The 19902-nt window shown below is 42.6% G+C and overlaps 2 protein-coding genes across 4 annotated transcripts in view; one reads left to right on the forward strand and one right to left on the reverse strand.

The window, feature by feature from the left end:
* LOC143297934 (protein boule-like) overlaps window positions 1–14114 on the reverse strand; it is a 118422-nt gene extending 104308 nt beyond the window's left edge. Inside the window, exons 1-2 of one of the 2 annotated variants that reach the window (XM_076610543.1) lie at window positions 13982–14114; window positions 3989–4121 (exon numbers count right to left, since the gene is read on the reverse strand). In XM_076610543.1, the coding sequence (XP_076466658.1) occupies window positions 3989–4066 (78 nt within the window). In that variant the 5' untranslated portion in view covers window positions 4067–4121; window positions 13982–14114. The remainder of the gene's footprint in view (window positions 1–3988; window positions 4122–13981) is intronic. The other variant, XM_076610551.1, reaches the window with a different exon arrangement.
* Window positions 14115–18334: 4220 nt separating this feature from the next.
* Window positions 18335–19902, forward strand: part of LOC143297945 (uncharacterized) — a 30684-nt gene continuing 29116 nt past the window's right edge. For both annotated transcript variants that reach the window (XM_076610561.1, XM_076610570.1), the window contains exon 1: window positions 18335–19617. In XM_076610561.1, the coding sequence (XP_076466676.1) occupies window positions 18368–19617 (1250 nt within the window). In that variant the 5' untranslated portion in view covers window positions 18335–18367. The remainder of the gene's footprint in view (window positions 19618–19902) is intronic.

Raw genomic sequence — 19902 nt, forward strand, 5'->3', positions numbered from 1 at the left:
AAAAATGCTATTTGAAGTTGGAATGCACAACTTGACTTCGTCGGCCTGAACCGAGAATGGAAATCCCATGCCGACCCGGACCACTGAGGTATGTTTCACGTCTACACTATATATGTCTATGGCCCGAGCAGACTGTCGATGTGGAAGAAAGGGATTGTGGGATAGTATAAAATTACTATACAATATCAGAATATACTTTCGGTCCTTTGTTTTTGCAGCTGTGACAAATTCTGATCAAATTAGAACAGATGACCATAACTACATTTTATTTCATTACTTTGTACTTTATAAAATTTTCCACAATATTACAACAGCAATGAGTATCGCCAAATCTTATTTCATAATCACCAAACAACTGTTACTATGGTTCTTTATTATAAACATCATGGCAGCCACAATAGCAGCTGAACTATAAAGCCTGAAAAGTTGAATCGTGGCTATGAATTGCAACCGGCAACCCAACTTTGGTTTTCTCTTACATTTTTGACGCCGGCGCACACTGCTGTAACTGCAGGAGTCTTCTCTGAACAACCTATCAGCCGACTGTGAGTGCAGCTTGTGACGAGCATGCAACAGTGAGCAGGACCCGGGCTTGATTCTGATGCAGTTTTTTTTTTGCGTTTTATAAAGCAAAAACCTGTTAAGCTTGTCAACATGGCTGCCAGAACATACAGTACAGAAGAGGTGGCAAGAATTTTTCCGCAGTCAATAGCAACTACAAAAACGTGATAGAAAATGAAAGAAATGATCAATTGAAGTGATTTTTTTATCCTGATGACAATTACATGCTACAAGGGACATCAACAGGAAGGGGGTGGGGGTCGTGTCAGTGGGTACAGAAAAAAAACAATATACACGCCTTCATTTTGAGTGTACATCTACTATGAAACTCGCCAGAAGAAGGCTTCAAGCCGAAATATTTACAGCTCATTTTTGTGTTGTAATATTGTGATAGTGTTTGTGGGTATTATGGTGGGAGGGTGTGTGTGTGGGTGTGAGTGAGTGGATAAATGTGTTTTAAGTTTAAAACATAGTGCAGGAAACAACGTAAATGCCTTTAACTTGAATATAGCTATAACTTTTCTTTCTTTTTTTTTTTCTTTTTTTTTTTTAAAAGAGGCTGGTGATAATTTTGCAAAAATCACAAATAGTTCTAGAAGTGAAAGGGTTATGAGGTTACATCTTCCATTACTTTTGTCATGGGCGACTATGGTCACTGTCCAATACGTTTTCCCTGCTTGCTCAGACATTGCTCTTCCCCAATTAGCATAAGTTGTCTTACCAGGCTAGAGTCATCACGAATGCAACCTGGGGTCAGTTTCATCCAAAATCAGTGCTTCGTTAACCAAGACATATAATGCAGGATTAATTAACAACTTCAAAGCTTGATTTGTCCCTATCCTACTACTACTGACTAGGGCTGTGTTGGGTAATCAGTGCTGCGAACACCGTAACCCTTGAGAAACAAAATGTGGCAACGTGCTCTTTCATCAAACTAAGGCAAGATCAGCTTGAATTCTGCACAAAGAAATCTGTAGTAGCTGTCCAATTAACAGTTATCCAATTAACTTTATTCTGCTCGATATTTTGGCCTTGAACCTATCTACATCATTAAAGACTTGCTACAGTTGATGGCCGATTCTCAGTTTTTTTTGTGAACTCACTGTGGCCAATAATTGCCTTCTACTCATTTCTTCTTCCATGACTAGGTTCTGGTGAACATGTGAACTGTCCAGCGGCTTGTTCATCGACAAAAAAGTGTCATTGGCTGAAACTGGCCAACAGAACGATGCAGGCTTTAGTACGCCAGAACTGTGAGAATTAGATACCAAATCGGTTGATACAACTGAATTTACACTCGAAATACGGATGCTATAGGGGAGATATACTGCAAGTTTTCAAGATCATAAACAAAATTTATTACATCGACCGGAACACTTTTTTCTCAACAAATCTGATATAACCAGAAGTTCAAATATTAATTTTTATACCGTGACAATTTTGTAGGACAAATACAGTTGTCGGAATAATATGCCGAACTTTCGACTTCCTCGATGATAACCTCTTCATGAATGTGTAAAAAGCCTTGTTCGCCCAATTCTGGAATACAGTCACTCCGTATATCAACCATATCACAAGACCCTCTGCAGCGACATAGAGGATGTCCAGCGTCTCCGCCTACCAAGCCTAGAACACCATCGCAACAGAGGAGACATGATTGACACTTAAGTACATGCACGGTCTCTACCACGTGGATAAGCCAAGGTTAGAACCAGCCACCAGTCACAACACCCGGGGACACAGCCTCAGGATAAGGAAAAAACACTGCAGGTTGAATGTCCGCAACAGCTCCTTTTCACAGAGTCGTGAACTCATGGAATAACCTGCCGGACAGTGTTGTGACCGCCCCTACCCTAAACTGCTTCAAATCCAGGCTGGACGTGCACTGGCAACAGTTGCCTAGTGTGTACGAACCAACCTGCCTGCAGTAACTCAGCTACAGTGCTGCTTGCCACGCATGCCACAAACCAGTACTGTAGCCACCAAGGAGAGGCGAACTAGCCTGAAGAAGGATTCAACGCCCAAAAGTTCAAGGTTCAAATGTTCGCAAATCATCCTTCAACATCAAAACTGTTAAAGGATGGAATGCACTATTAAAGGTAACAATCAGCTAACACTATAACCCGCTTCAAAAATCTGAATTACGACCCTAGATCATTAGCTAAGAAATATGATTCTGACAATTAATAGGCAAATTAGCATGCAAATGCAAACCTCAAAATACCGGCGTTTCAAGAAGGAACGTGGAAAAGCCGCGAGGCTGGTTATAGTCCCAACTTCTGTATATGTATCTTATTTCTCCCAGAGCTGACGCTGTTTGGAGAGGCAGTTCAACTGTCTACGATCCAGTTTGTCTCTATTGGTCTAGACATTATGCAACCCACGCATGCCACAGTAATAGTAGGAACTTATAGATACAGATACAGAATTTGGGACTTTTTTTTTTTAAAGCCTTTTTGGCTTTTCAACGCCCCTTCTTAATATAGAAATAGTTTACGGTTGCGTAGGGGCCTACATGCGTATGAAATTTTTTAAATGTTCATCAAAATCGAATGGTTTTATTGATGATTTAGAGTCATTGTCTAGAAGATTCTTTAACTGGTCAATGTTTTAGCTGTTTTTGTTGAATTTTTCAGTGCATTCCATCCTTTAACTGCTCTAAAGCTAAAAGAAAACTTGCGAATATTTGTTCTGCAAAATTTTGTGAAAAGGTTAGTATTTGAGCTTCTGGTAACATGGAGTTGTTAGTAGAAAAGGTGCAGGGGTCAGTGTCAACCATTTTATTAATTATCTTGAATAGCCTACTTGTATCATGTCTCCTCTATATCTTCTGTATTTCTGTGAATACAAGTTGTCTCAAACGGTTTTGGTAGTCCAAATCTCTTAACTCTGGTATCGGCATTTTAGTTGCTCTTTTTTGCACCTGTTCAACTGCTTTAGACTGTCTTATCATGGACCGTGTAAAGGCCAGAAGGCCTACACACTGATTGTTTAAGTTACGCCGTACACTCCAATGCATATAGAATGTTTATAAACATGATTCTGGTGGAAGCATGATTCAGATGGCTTTTCAAACATTTTCAGTTCCAACCATTCCCAGCCTGGGGACGCTGTGCACTGGGTGTACGACGAATCATTAGGCTTTGCTTCATCAGATCTGCGCACGGTGCTTAAACACGTCCCTTAAGTAAGCATGATTCGAAGAATCACGCGAATATATACGCATAAAACTAGCCAACCCAGCTTATCCCTTCTCTCAGTGGCAGATAACAGTCATCGCAGATGAAGCACCACCGCTCAATGATCACTGCATGGATACAGTCGTCATTTTATCCACTTCCCCAGATTCCGTAATAGAAAACTGCCCGAACCCATTGACATAAAATGTTAAAAAAGATATTAACAGTTACATACAAACTGTACGTACCATATTCTGGACTCGGACGTTCGGAACTCCTTCCACTGCCTTTCCTTTTAACTTCGGGGTATCCCTGCCACTATACATCAACACCAACCGTTGCTAGGCCTGCCAGCGTTTATTCGTAACGGATGTGCCGCGACTGAAACAGAAGTACAACCCATTATTTTCGGATGGGGGTGTAAGGATATGGCGTCAGCACACCTCTGAAAGTTTCTGAGACTTTGCCAAAGGAAATTTTTTTTTTTTTGCATAATAACCCGGAAACCACTATTGCAGTACGATAACCGGAGATTTACACGGAAGAAATGGCAGTTCCAGCCCATAATCTTACTGCACTTTTAATCAACTTATCCCTATGCAAATTTTGAAGTATGGCTGTCCATTTAACATTTCGAAGTTCCAACACTGTACGCAGTATCGTTTGGAGATTCGTCTTGACACTAAATGTGTCGTGTGTATGGGTGGTGACTTGTGACTCCAGTGAATTTTCTAGACCGTTTGAACAGCATACGAAATAATGTTCAAGTCGCGAAAATACAAACGTGAGCATCAATGTCATTTCAGTTTTTGACGGAATACATGCAAGTTGACCGGGGGGGGGGGGGGGGGGGGGGGGGGTGGGGGTGCGGGGATGGACAAGCCATATAAGTTCAGAAAAATCGGATAAAGAAGGTCAAGCCATTTAAGTTCAGAAAGAGAAAACTTAATATGCTCATTTTCCATTAAAAAAAAAAAAAAAAAAAAGAAGAAGAAGAATTCCCGCCCATTCCTCGAACTGCTCCAAAATGTCCCAAACCCAATTGTCCAACTTTGCCGTTTTTTCCTTAACATTTTACAATTTTAAATTCATACACTGCATAATGAGTGTCTTCAGTATCACGCACACAAACGCGCGAGCGTTAGAGATGTGAGAGTTACCGTGCGTCAAACGCGTAAGTGATAGATCTAGTCAGTTCTTTCCACTTTTAATTTTTTTTTAAATCATATCAGAAGGAAAAGATGCGTCATTCAGTTGGGCGTGACTGCTGGAGAAAAAAAAAAAGCCAGAGGCTTTTTTGACTCACTTGTGTAAACAAAGTGAGTCTATGTTTTAACCCGGTGTTCGGTTGTCTGTGTGTGTCCGTGTGTCATCTTGTTTAAAACAATATTGCACCTCTGGGATGGGCACAAAAATTTTTTTTTTTAAGAAGCCTAATTATATGCAAACTGCATTTACTGTTATATTTATATTTTTTGTATTCTCTAAACTTGGCACTTTGACCTCTTATTCTGACCCAACAACAAGAGGAGTCATTATTATCATTTTTTGTTCGAACAGGAACTTCTTTTGCTAAGCATGGAATTTTTATTTATTTTGCAAACGTTTTGGTGCAGATAGTAAAAAAGGGAAATTACTCTGTAATTAATGCTAGGGGACTTAATTTATCACAAGTGAGCCTTGAAGGCCTTGCCTCTCTTGTTCTGAGATACCAGCAAATCCTGAGAGGGAGGGGGAGGGGGTGACGTGATGTCGCCACCATTACACGTCACGATGATGGAAGGCCCGTTTCTCTACTGTTCTGTGTTGATCCAGGCAGTTAATTCTTGTGCCAAATCTGTGCTAAGCATTACTTGGATCTCAGCTGTACTCAATTACGATGCCCTTATGATTAAATCAAGATGAGATTCTCATCAATACGATGATTGCTTTGAATTACATTACATTACACTATAATCCTGCTTGCTACGAATAGGTAGGACAGTAAGACATGTATCGCCACGCATGCATGCAGTAGTCCAATTCTGACGGTGAACAGGCCTTAGAAAAGGCCCCAAGCCCCACAAGTTCAAGTTAGGAGCGTACAGGTGTGCCCGCCATGACCTGATAGCGATGTGTTTCATTTTCGCTCCTTATCTTGACAGGGAACACACACACACACACACACACACACACACACACACACGGCACACACACGCACGCACGCACGCACGCACACGACACACATACACACACACACGCGCGCGTACACACTGACGCCGCGGCGCACGCGCGCAAAATCTCCATCCCTGTCATGATCCAAGGGTCCGTCGTCACTTTCTACCACAAAAACCTTCGTTGCGTTTGACGTCAGTGCTTTTTGTATAATCAGTGATATTACGTCTTCCGATACTGTGTCAGTACACTTCATGGCTGCAGCCATACTTAAATCTGGGATTACTCGCCGAAGTACCAAAGATTCTTATGCAATAAAAACGTGAAATGGGGGATGCTCAAACGCGCGTGCGGCCTGTGTCTCTCGTTGTACGTCGGTACCGGCATTTCACTATCGGTGTCTTCTGTCTCCCATGACCGTGGTTTTGTGTTGCATGACGTCACTCGATCTATGGGCATTCCACCCTTACCCTGTGTGTTGTGTGTGTGTGTGTGTGTGAGTCATATTATGTCATGTTTGATACTGTAAAGGAAATGGACAGGCGTTATCAACAGAGTACCCAGATTCATTATGTTAACCATTTTGACTCGAATCACCACAAACAGGACTCCCACAATCGGAGTCCTCCCTTTCACGTACATCCCCTCGCCATACATAGCTCTCTCTCTCTCTTCACATCCTTTATCTCCCCTTTCTTGGTACTATCACTCTATTCCATACTTGTCCCTTCTCCCCTTCTTTTAAATGGACTGAAGACCGGAAATGGCAGAAGGGATGCGGATGGAGGTAACAGGATGGGGATGAGGGGATCAAAGTCCAGTTCTGTTTAATGGTCAAACACTACAAATAGCAGTGTGCATGGATGGCCACGTATTTTTCCATGCAATCATCATGTAGGTGTACACAGCTACGCTACTTTCCTTCTCTGTAAATATGTTCCAACCTTGGTTTCTGCGTCTTACTGTGTCAGTGATACCCATCACCATCCTCTACATCTCACAATACACTCCTCAGAACGGAATCCCAGCAGTGTTCAGTATCACTGAAACGTGTCAGCGCGGAATGGATAAATCTCCCTTTATTTCTCTCCCTCAGGCGAGCGTCACGTTTTGGCCTTGAATATTCCGTCATGTAGGCATAGTTTAGAGCAGTCAGCAACATGTCGCTGTTCAAGTTCTGACACCTCCCCTACCATCTTAAGCCTAAACGACATGGTCCTCTCCATTCCAGTGCATGCATTCTGTAGATGCTATGAAGCGGTTCTCGGAAATGATACTAGTGACTGGAGATCCACCATCAGAAGTGACATTTTGCTGGATCTTCTGCTTCATGCAGCAGACTTCAAGCACTGATCCACAACCTCCAGTTCTCTTGTGGAGTGTGTCTGTAGAAACTGCCAGAGGCCTGAGATAACTCCCTGTGGACAGAGAAAACAGGATCCTGATGGCCTGATGTTCATCAACTATCTTCTTCTGGAGTTGGATCCTACAGTTCTCTGTGGAATTGGATACGTCTGCTGACTTGTCATTGCACACACACACACACACACAGAGTACTATACACTGACTGACACTGGGGTATCTATCGATTAGGCCTTTGGAGAGAGAAATATTGACAAGCAGACACAGACACAGACACAAGATATATATATATATATATATATATATATATATATATATATATATATATATACAGAGAGAAAAAGAGATTTTATGATAGATATAAAAACATTTACGATTTATCAAGTCATGGGAAAATATTTTAAGGTAGACAGAGACGGTTGGGGTTGTGGGAGGGCGAGGGGGTCCGGGGCCGGGGGGGGCGGGGGTAGTAGATATTGAAGCAGAAAAGAAGAGAAAAAAACCCCAAAAACACACAAACTGAAAAGCAAAAACAAAAAATATAGAAAATAAGAGCAACGATAGGGTATGATTATCATTTAAGAAATGTTTTCGGAGGTAAATATTCTGAACCTGAAAGAGAAAAAGAGAAAAAACAAAACTGGGTGAATTTGAACCTTGTATGTTTAACACGAATACAAAAAGATTTTGCACAGGTCCAAAACAAACTTTTATCTTTGCTTCCAAAAGTAAATTTTAAACAATTATTAAGCGCTTTGAATTATTCTATTTGAGGTGATAACACTGTTAAAATTCAGTTACTATATCACAACCAGTTGGGACATAATTATTCAAATTCGAGGTAGCAGAAAGATGTTGCCATCGCTTCAGGCACAGCGCAACATGTTCCTGTTTTCTCTATACTGTATCTGCACATGTGTAGCATACGCAACCGAAAGTATCGTCAGTGCGGGTGCGAGAGAAAATAGAGTCCGTATTTCAAACAAATATCGTGTACCTCGCGCTTCGTACATTTTTATTCATTTTTGATTTGTTAAACATGATGTACAGTTCCTTGGGATATTTTTATTCTCCTGGACAATAATAGTTACATAAGATCTACATATAGCAATGGAATCAGTTTCCGTACATACAGTAACAAAAGAGATTATCACAGAAATAAAATATTTAACAATCTGCTTGTGTTGAGACAAATAAGACATTCAACAGTACGTCACTGAATTGTTACTGAATCACGTTACACTGATACACTGTAGGTATTTCAGAAGTGAATGGGTTGAGCGAGAAGGATCAAGTGAAGAGACTGAAAAAAATCACTGAACTGACATAGCTTGATACAAATTCATTTGTGTTCATGTGAATTAAGGTGGGTGCGCAGGACTTTCGAAAATGCGTCTTCTTTGGGGAAAAAAATAAGAAAAAAAGAAAGGTGAAATCAACATATATACATTCATTCCAAATATTTTCCTACTGCATGCACCAAATGCTCCGTGATTACCAAACTTATTTTCCAGTGAGTCATTTTGCCTCAAGCATTCCTGCGACCTAGATGAAGCTTAATATGAACTAGAAGTTAACAATGTTCACGTGAAATATATCTGACAGTTTAAATCATCTTTTATATAGGCTCGGCTTAACTGAATAGTAGGCTACTTCCAACGAAAATGACAAAACATGTGGGGGTTAACATTTTCGCCAGTACTCATTCAACTTTCCAGCTGCCCATATAGTTCTCCAACCAAAAAATCAGTACACATGTTTTTTTCGTTTGTTTCAGTTTGTTCATATTTCGGTGATTATGAACATAGTGGCTTGTTGGGCAAGTGGACTGAGTCCTGGGCTGGGTTGCATGAGGCGACTGATGATCTTTGCAGCGCATAGTTTGTTTGGAGTTAAGAACGTTCCTAAGTTGGCATATATGGAATTTACCGTGGAGTTTGGAAAATTCTTAACTGTAAACAAATTTAGCGCTGCTAAGTTCGCTCATGCAATTCCCCCATGCTCTGCCGCCCCTGTGTTGAGAAAGGCTTCCCATGTGGATCTGGAATCGAGTCAGGTAGACTAATCCGGTAACTATACTGTATGTGTTGGTCTGTCAGTGTGTCTGTGAAAAAGAGAGATATATATGTATATACTAATTTCTTTTCTATTTACTTTTTGTGTGTGTGTGCTGCCCGATCTTCGGCACCGTTTCAGTGGTATTTTACGCTGTTCATTCCGAGTCCCCGTGTTAGTGCACGGCGGTCACACACGGGTTCGTCTGCCGCGCTGAGTCTCAGCACCGGCAGTCCACGGACAGTCACTGGTGTGTTAGATCGAGTCACCAGAACATAGGGCCGTAATACACACACAGAGCCGGAGACCCTGTACTGTTGTCGAGTCATTTCTGTGGTCAGTGCCTGCTCTGATTCAATACACAATGGATACCACCAACTACTGAAGCCCCAAACTACTGACGACAATAATCGCTTAATGGCGGAACCATAATGGTGATCCGGCCACCACGTCCCTTCCGGCAACGACAGCCCCCATCACTGATGAATCTGCCGAAAACGTAAACAGACTTGACAGGAACTGACCTTAAGCAGACATGATAGATCTACAAATTGGCTTCAAAATGACAGCCTGGGCTGACGGGGAAAAGTCAGGCTCGGCCGGGCAACTGCATTAATTGTTGATTGACTGACTTGGGATTGTATGTGTTTGCAAGGCTTCTGTGGTGGTGGTGTGTCCATCGAGATCGATGATGACCATCGTTTTCATCCAGCTGGGGGATGGGGAGAGGGTGGTGGTGGGGTAGGGGGGAGGATGCTCATGAATCTATCTGTGAATGCGCAGATGGCTGAATAGTCCAATCTGCGCACGAAATGTTCGCTGACAGTTGGGGCAGACAAAGACAGGCATACCATTGTCAGGGAGCTTGTTTGCCCGTGACTTTCTGGCCTGCCTCTTCTGAACAGCTGCAGCAGTCCTGTTGGCCTCGCACAACTTGGCGCCTTTGTGCACAGCAGTGCGCCATTTGTCACGGTCTACTGCAGATTCCTCCCAGGAGTCAGGGTTGATATCAAACGCTTTCAGAGAGACTTTCAGAGTATCTCTGAAGCGCTTCTTCTGACCTCCGTGTGATCTCTTCCCTTGTTGCAGCTCGCCATAGAAGAGCCTTTTGGGCAGCCGATGGTCTGGCATGCGCGCCACGTGTCCAGCCCAGCGAAGCTGGGACTGCATCAGGATGGTGAAGATGCTGGGAAGGGTGGCTTTTGCGAGCACCTCTGTGTCTGGGGTCCTGTCTTGCCACTTGATGTTCAGTAGCTTCCTGAGGCATGTTGTGTGGAAGTGGTTCAGCTTCTTGGCATGTCGTTGGTACACTGTCCAAGTTTCGCAGGCGTACAGTAGTGTGGGGAGAACTACTGCTCTGTAGACCTTTAGCTTGGTCTCAAGACTAATGCCTCTTCTGTTCCAGACATTTGCATTGAGTCTACCAAAAGTTGCGCTTGCTCTTGCAATCCTGACGTTCACTTCATCGTCGATGGTCGCATTTCGTGACAGTGTGCTGCCAAGGTATGTGAACCGCTCTACCGCACTGAGTCTCTGACCGTTGACTGTGATGTTGGGCTCAACGTAGGGTTTCCCTGGGGCTGGCTGATGGAGAACTTCAGTTTTCCTCGTGCTGATGGTAAGGCCGAAGTTCCTGCTGGCAGTGGCAAACTTGTCGACGCTGAGTTGCATGTCAGCTTCAGATCCAGCGTTGAGGGCACAATCATCAGCAAACAAAAAGTCTCTGATGATGTCTGTCATGACCTTCGTTTTTGCTTGAAGCCTTCTGAGCTTAAACAACTTGCCATCTGTTCGGTACTTTAGGCCGATTCCAACATCGCCATCCGCTTTCAGCACCGTTTTTTTTGTTTGTTTGTTGTTGTTTTTTCCAGAAAATGCAGTCTTGTTTCAATCATCGCCGGCCCCTCACCCACTTCCGTTTCTCAAACGAAAGGCTTCTGTAGGTGAGAAACGGTAGTGGGTGAGGGGCCGGCGATGATTGAAACAAGACTGCATTTTCTGAATTAAAAAAAAAAAAAAAAAAAAAAAAACGGTGCTGAAAGCGGATCACGTGCATTTTTACTTGGTGTACCCGTTTACATTGGAGAGTGTTTAGCAGAGATGTACATTTGTCGCCCATCAGTCATCACGATAGTCAAAAGTAAGAGTCACACACGCGCGCGCGCGCGCACGCCCACACACACACACACACACACACACGGCACACACACACAGAGAAACACTATGCGCGCGCACACGCACGTGTGCGCACGTATACTCAGGCTCCCCCAAGAGATATTCTCCGGGATTTTACTACCAAACGCGTACGTGAGTAGTGGGCCGGCCAAGATAATCCAAGACATGAATAACTGAGAATGCGAGTACTCGTCGAACACTGAGTACACACACACACACACACACACACACACACACACACACACACACACACACACACACACACACGTGATCAGTGAAATGTTGTTGTTTTTTTATGGTGGAAGTTTTCTTTCGAAGAAAGAAATTGAAATGTATGTCGTCTCCGGGCTCTTCACTGAAGAAAGAAGAATGAGATAATTGAAATGAAAGACTACAAAATAATATGTGCTATTTTAGTCAGTCGCGCATGCAACTGACGATCGAAGGCTAAAAAGGAAAATGTTTCAATTGATTCCGGCAATTTATCATTAAATTTTGTACCGTGTATGCGGCAGTCCGAACTGAATGCTCCTTTTTTTTTCTTTTTTTCTTCTTCTTTCTACTTTTTTTTCATACATGTATACTATTTTTCAGTACAGTAATGTATGATAATGCTTCTTCTACTATTATTATGATTAGCGTGATTTCCGGGGGTTGTTATTTTCCCGACCCGTCCGTTGCTGTAGTTACCGAGTGTATCGCCTCGTCAAACAACCTGTGCGATGAAAACAAAGGCTGCAGGAAAACCTAGCACTGGGCGAGCGTAAGCGAAAATAGCTGCTGACAACTTGTTGAACTTCCCAAAGGCACGCGCACGGTCATCAACTGGCGCCAAGAGCTCCTGCGAGGAAACACAAACCTATCCTTGCTCCCCCCCACATATGGGATAGTCTGTGCAGGTGATGTCAGACTGCAGGCAGTCACTATAATCACATCACCACAACACACTCGGATCCACTTGTTGTCACACACATACACGCACACACACACATGTTCAAAGAGAGAGAGAGAGAGAGAGAGAGATTGGGGGCAAGAGGGGGAGGGGACTGATGAGGAGTTGCGCATTTCCAACCAAGTGAATTGCAACCGTTTTTATCATACCTTCCATGAGCTGAGTCACTGAAAGAGAGCGCAAGAGGGAAAACTGGCAAAGGCCCATCACCGCAGTTTACACTGACTGGCACAGCAAGCCACTCACACAAACTGGCACAGCCTTACTGTTGGCACACAACTGAACAGACATACCAACACCCCCTGACTTCCACCCCTCTCACTATCAACAGTTACAAAATGCGCGCACTCGGCGCGCGCGCGCGCACACACACACACACACCGGCACACACACACACACACACACACACACAGAGAAGCTGCAGATCTGGAGGCACTTTCTCCCATTGTTGTATCCAGTTAACCATTACTATCTATCATCCTTCATAATCTTTTTAAATGAGAAAATTATAATTCAAATGCAATAATTATCATAACAAACAAACACAAAATCAGTTCACATACAAACGCGCGCGCGCCATGCTCTGAAACACACACACACACACACACACACACACACACACACTCACACACACACACACACACACACACACACACACACACACTGACGCCGTGCACACACACACACACACACACACACACACACACACACACACACACACACACACACACGACGTGCGCATACACACACACACACATACCGTGCGCATACACACACACACACACACACACACACACACACACACACACATGGAGAGACGTACGTACAAGACAGTCAAACTTGTCGAAACTGGAGAATTTGAGGAGCATTGTTTCTCCTCAACAAACAACGTCATGCAGGGAACCTGGCTTCGGTGCATCTGTTTTTGTTGTCATGATTGAGCTGAGCGCTAGCATCAGCTGTCTGTGGTAAACTCACTGACAGAACTGAACAGAGGAAAAATCACTGAACAGGCACGTGATAGGCTCCAGCGCCTTTCCCTTCTACCACTCTGTGTGTGTGTGTGTGTGTGTGTGTGTGTGTAATAGTAATGTTGCATGCAACCCCTTCAATCTCAGCTGACACGGACTCTGGAACTGTTTGCCCCAATCATTGACATAAATACTCCTGATATTAATGTCAATGCCTCAGTCGCCACCCAAACTCAGTGTTCACACGTGTGTCAATGTGTGTATGTGTCCGCTGTGTGTGTGTGTGTGTGTGTGCCGGTGTGCCGGTGTGCGTGCGTGCGTGCGTGCGTGCGTGCGTGTGTGTGTGTGTGTGTGTGTGTGTGTGTGGTGTAAACTCGGTTTATGTTTTGACAGATTGTTACACTACTGACTGGAAATTTATTGTTCTAAGAGTGACGGATATGCAGGATGCAGCATATCCTCACAGCAAACACACTGACACACAGACAGAGACAGACAGACACACACACACACACACACACACACAGAGTGATACTGAACTTGAGTACGCGAGTCAACGTTGGATTACTTACGGCTTCCATGTAGACCTAATCTTCAATGATTCGTCGGTAGGCCTATTGTCTGTCGCTGTAACACATAGTTGCCTGCACATATGCTTCCTTTTTTCAGAACTGCACGCCGGGGGGCTACTGAGCGTGCTGCGAACGTCACTTTGACTCGAACTGTTCAATGCCGCGTTCTTTCTCCGAGTCTGAGTCGTTTTGTCAGTGTCTGTCTTTGACTGCCTCCCACTACACATACACGAACACGGACATGCCCCCGCCCCATCTCCCCCCCCCCCCCTCTCTCTCTCTCTCTCTCTCTCTCTCTCTCTCTCTGCATGAGTACCGACTCGATAAGTTTCAACTATCCAAGTACAGATTGAAACCCAGGTTAATCTAAAATCTCATTGATGCGATGAATGTTTGTTGTTTTTTTCTCTCATAGTCATGAGCAAGCAACCTGCATGGCCGAAAGAGATTGCAACAAAAGAGCAACTGAAGTATGGTCATTTTAACACGTATCGCTGTTAGTCAGTATTAGTCTTCGTACATGTGCTGATTTTCAGAATGATGGTTTCGTTCACGCGTCTCTGTCTGTCTGTCTGTGTGTCTGTCTATCTCTGTCTCTGTGAGTGTGTGTGTGTATGTGTGTGTGTGTGTGTGTGTGTGTGTGTGTGTGTGTGTGTGTGTGTGTCTATGTCTCTTTCTCAGTCTCTCTCCGTCTCTCTCCCTCTCCCTTTCCCTCTCTCTCTGTCTCTCTCAGTCACGCAGCCTCTCAGTCTATCTCTCTCTCTCCCTCCCTCCCTCTCTCTTCTTCTTCTCAAAAAATAGCCATATCCTGGATAAAATAAACTAGAAACAAAGATGAAAACCAATTTGTCCTCCACCAGATTCCAAAATCTCCAAAATTTCAGTTGTACCGCAATTGCGATCCTCATTGCCAAACATTGAAAAAGCACTGCCAAGGCAGTTGCCCGTGGCATCTGCATGACGTTTCCAAATTATAATTTTCCATCTGTATATAATTCCTTACAAATTAACTCAGCAAGGCTGAAAAGATTGTAACTGAGTTTGTGTGTGTGTGTGTGTTTTGGGAGGGCTAGTAGTAGTAGCAGTAGTAGTAGCAGCAGCAGTAGAAGTAGACTGCGTAGTTTGTTATTGTCGTTGTTGTTGCTGCTTATTTTTGCCATTGGCAGCCAGTGTTCCAGGCGGGGATCGTTGCCAAGCAACGTACCAGACGGGCGAACCGCATTTTGGTAGAATGAAGGAAGTATGTACTCTGTGCCAATTTCGAGATTGGTCCGGAAAAAAAGCAGAGCAGTAGTAGTAGTCGTCGTAGTAGTAGTAGAGTAGTAGCAGCAGTAGTAGTAGAAAAGGAGCTTCATTGATGACAAAAGCTACAGCTTAAAATACATCCCATATCTGTCGCATTTATTTCATCCGCCTTCTTCTCTCTGTCTCTTTGATAGGCTTTGCACAACCTGCACATTCTAATCCTAATTTTCAACTCAGTGACTCACTTCTCACATGTAAACAATGTGAGTCTATGTAACAACCCCGGGCCAGTGCCGTTCAGCTGTGTGTGTGTGTGTGTGTGTGTGTGTGTGTGTGTGTGTGTGTGTGTGTGTGTGTGTGTGTGTGTGTGTGTGTGCTGGTGTGTGTGTGTCTGTGTCTGTGTGTCTTTGTCTCAGTGTGTCTGTGTCTGTGTGTCCGTGGCAAACTTTAACATTGTTATTTTTCTCTGGAATGACTTTGTCTGCCAATACCAAATTTCCGGGATCAAACATAGTGGGAAAAAATCGGATAGGTTGTAAGTCTTCCGGATTAAGCTCTATTTCCGGATCATTAACGGTTTATTACGTTGAGGATCCGAATCCAAAATATCACAATTAATGGTTTGGTTTGAAGAAGCCCGGCCTGACCCGGCTCGTTTATCTTGTTCGCAATTCAAAGAAAAGAAATTCAGATTCTGGACAGAACACATACAGTGACACTGACAACACCATCAACATGTTTACTGCATAATTATGAATATTTTAAAGTGGATACTGAATCAACTAGAATGAACATGAAATACTGAGAAATTGAATGAACGGTGTTTTTGTTTCTGTCAGCCTTTCGAGCACGCAGATCTGGTAAAAATGGCTGTATATGTTGCGGCGGTGTCAGTGTCTGAGGCGATGGCAACGTCAAGTTCTTTACCGCCGCGGACCTTAAAGAATTTCTTAATAATTTTTCGAGATATACCAAAATATCATGATTTAAACGGCATTATCACATCTGATACCTTAATCGATATATGACGCAAAAAAATATATGTTGAGATATTAATTTTTGAACGCCATTGGTAGGCGTGCATTAGCACAGTAAGTCTGCTTATTCTCGAACCAAATGTACTTGCTTCGAACCTGCTAACACATGATACTCTTTTATTTCTTTTTTCCCGGAATAAGCTTTATATTATTAAATATAGAACACATTTTAACCTTTTTCCTTCTTTTTTTACTAGATTAAGTGTCACAAGTGAGTCTTGAAGGCCTTGCATCTCTTGTTATTTCATTGTTTAGTATGTCATCGAAATCTAAAAACGCCTTTTTGATATTTTCATTGGTATCTGGTCTGCTTGAGACATCAGTTTTGGAATTAGTGTAATTTGCGGTAGGTGTAATCTGCACGGTGGCAGAATTCTGGCAAAAGTAGCAATTTTGATGCCCCCCCCCCCCCCCTGCCCCCCAAAAAATATTAAAAAAAAAAAAGAAAAAGAAAGAAAAGAAGAAGAAGAAGAAGAAAAAACCTAAAGAAAAAAGCTTACATACACGTATATACGTTTGTTAGTTTAACAAACTGATTTTAATGTCTACCCTCATATAACAGATAACTCTTTTTTCCCCCCATAAGTTTATAGTGCAAAACATTGTTCAACAATGATAATACCATGATGATAATAATATAATATATTAATGATAATCTGTTTGTCATTTAATATTTTGTTCGTCTCAATATGATTAAGTTGTCCCCGTCATAATTAATGCACGTTTTTGTAAATGCAATTCAGGAACCTTATTCTTTAATCGGGTAGCTCAATATTTTCTCCTACACGCGGGCTCAGTCTCTACTATAACCAATTAACCTGTATATAATGGTTGTCCTCCTTTGTCGAAGTTCCTCTCTTGCTAAGTACTTTGCGATGGTTTCTCTGGGTGGGCCTATATAGGATGTATGGTATGAATTCCAGACTAATTACCATATTCTGGATGAAATCGACATATTAATAACGATAATATTTGATCATTATATACAGTATACTTTGTCTGAATGTGGATACAAGACAACGTAAACGTTTCTTTGTCTGGATGCAAAAATGTTCTCTTGATTAATATCAGGACTGGTTATCTTAGTTAATGACTTTTGTACTGATGTAACTATGACTGTTTGCGGTCAGTCAAAATGTTAAGTACGCCAAGATTCTTTTAATGGCCGGGTGTTCATATTTTAGGTGTCACCATCCAATTTCATCGTAGGCATTTATTCACGTTCTTTTCCCTCGGCCATACCAGAATTTGATATGCATTACTTTACATTTGGGAACAAAGAAATACATTTTTATGTCATATTATAGACTGTACATTGTCACGTGATTGGATTTTACGTTTTCTGATCATTTGTTGCCGCGGTAAATGTTCTATGAACTGTAACTTGTATAAGTGCTTCCCATGTCATCAGGGATGATGAAATACGGTGAAAAGAGCAGGTCTAAGAATACTGCCCTGGGGAATCAGTTGCACTCAGAAGGCCTACTTCGATCTGTTTTTCAGTGATGAATATTTCGAACATACACGTACTCGTGTTGTTCTTCAAGTAAAGAAATGCTACTGGTGTCCATTGTAAAATGTTATACCTACCACCGGTTCCATATGCATCGATCAATTGTCAGAACACACACACTATCTCTCTCTCTCTCTCTCTTCTGTGTGGAATATAGAATTATTACGAGTGCACTTCCATCGACTAATATTAAATTGTGAAATCCTCCATATGACTTCGAGTAGTCTGATCGTGTATGAACGCTTGCGTTTAAGCCATGCTGACGCTATATGTATGCTGTCTGTCAGACTAGAAAAAATCATCTTAATTCATGAATAACTCAAGAAGAATTTGACATTTTATGCAAGTAAGACTGTCAGCATCAGTGAACATTGTTTATATTTTTGTAACATTGCATTTACGTTCCAACGTTTTGGAACGGCCCAACTCAAAACTAAAAGTTAAACCCGTTTGTTCAATTCTTTCAGGCTGGACCACAGTCCACCACTGTGACTTTTTTGTCCCAATAAGACACACGTGGCTCTTCGTTGGAGTGTTCTGCCCTTTGGACAAGCGGTGTTCTTCCTTGTGGAAACAGGAACGTTTGAGAAAATGGCGAACTATCAGCAACATCAGCAGCCAAACACACAATTTGGACAGTACTATGGTTATGGTTCGGGAAGTCAGTATGACAGTTCAAATTCTCAAAATAAATGGGGAGCAGCATCGAATACAGGAAATCAATCGCAGATTTCCCAAAATCAGAACCAGCAGCAAATGTATCAAAACGCAGCGCAGAACTATGCTGCTGCCTCAGGTTTTTATGGAAACCAAAACATGTACGGGCAGCAGCAAAGTTACACAGGGTCAGGTGATAGCAGCATGAATGTGAATGGAACAAGAAACACAAATTCTGGGACAGGGAATACTTCATCAACAAATACTGGAAGCAAAGCCACGAGCAGTTACAACAATGCTTCAAATACAACGGGCTCAACTTTGAGTGTCGGCGGTGGTGGTGGTTACTCAGCAGGGTTTGGATCAGGTTCTGCAGGGTTCGGATCAGGTGGAAGTTACAACAGCAACGCAACTGAAAACAAGTCGACAATGAATAATGTCCAAAACCAGATGCTTGGGGCAGCTTACGGAAATACAAACCAGAACACAGGAATAACCAACAGTATGGCAAGCAATGTGGCAATGCCAGCAACAACTCCGACGCAAAATTTTGGAACCTCGGCCACTGCAGATACAGGAAGTCAGTTCAACCAGATGTCTCAGATGTTTGGAAATGGAGCCAACTATGGAGCTTATACATCAGGTGATACTTCAGGTGCAAGTATTTCTGCAGGATATAACCAAGCGTTCAATTCTGGAATGATGACGTTATTACAACAAACTTTAATGCAGCAAGCCAGTGGTGGTGGAACATATGGAATGGGAACTGGAAACACAAACACCTGGGGGATGGCAGATGGTGATGGAGGGTTTTATGCTCCACCAACAGAGAGTAATTATCAGTCAGGAGGGGACATGGGTGGAGCTGGTGGTAAACAAGGGAAGAAAGGAAAGAAATGGAGTGGGAAGGACAGACAAGACTTCTACGGGAATCGCTTTGCTCAGATGTTCACAGGAATGCCTGGTGTTTTGGGTCAACCACAGACAGGAGCAGGGAAAGGAAAACGTTTGATGGATGGTGTCAGATTCAATGTGAAGGGAGAAAAAGTCATAGATGTGGAGATACCATTGACCATGTACAGTCGCTGGGGTCAGCTTCGAAAATTCTTCTCCAAACAAGATACAGAGGTGGCAAAGCACTTGATAGAGTTCCATGATGAAATGTGTGAGGAATGTTTGGAAAGGTAAATTTTGAATTTTATATTGTCAGTGAATCTTACATGAATTAAGAGTTAATAGAAGTTCAACTATAAATTTAAAATTGCCCTCCATCTGTTAGGACTGTTTGTGTCACACAGATGTGTGCATCGATGAATTATTCAACACTTTAGCTGGAATACTATAGAACTTTCTGCAGACGTAAAGATAGCCAAAAATATCATAAGTAGTATACTCTGCTTCATCTACAAAGATTTGGATAGGGGATAAAGTGTGAAGATCTGTAAAAGACAGGTACATCTTTGGACTGT

The sequence above is a fragment of the Babylonia areolata genome, chromosome 2, assembly GCF_041734735.1.
Source record: "Babylonia areolata isolate BAREFJ2019XMU chromosome 2, ASM4173473v1, whole genome shotgun sequence".
NCBI lineage: Eukaryota > Metazoa > Mollusca > Gastropoda > Neogastropoda > Buccinidae > Babylonia > Babylonia areolata.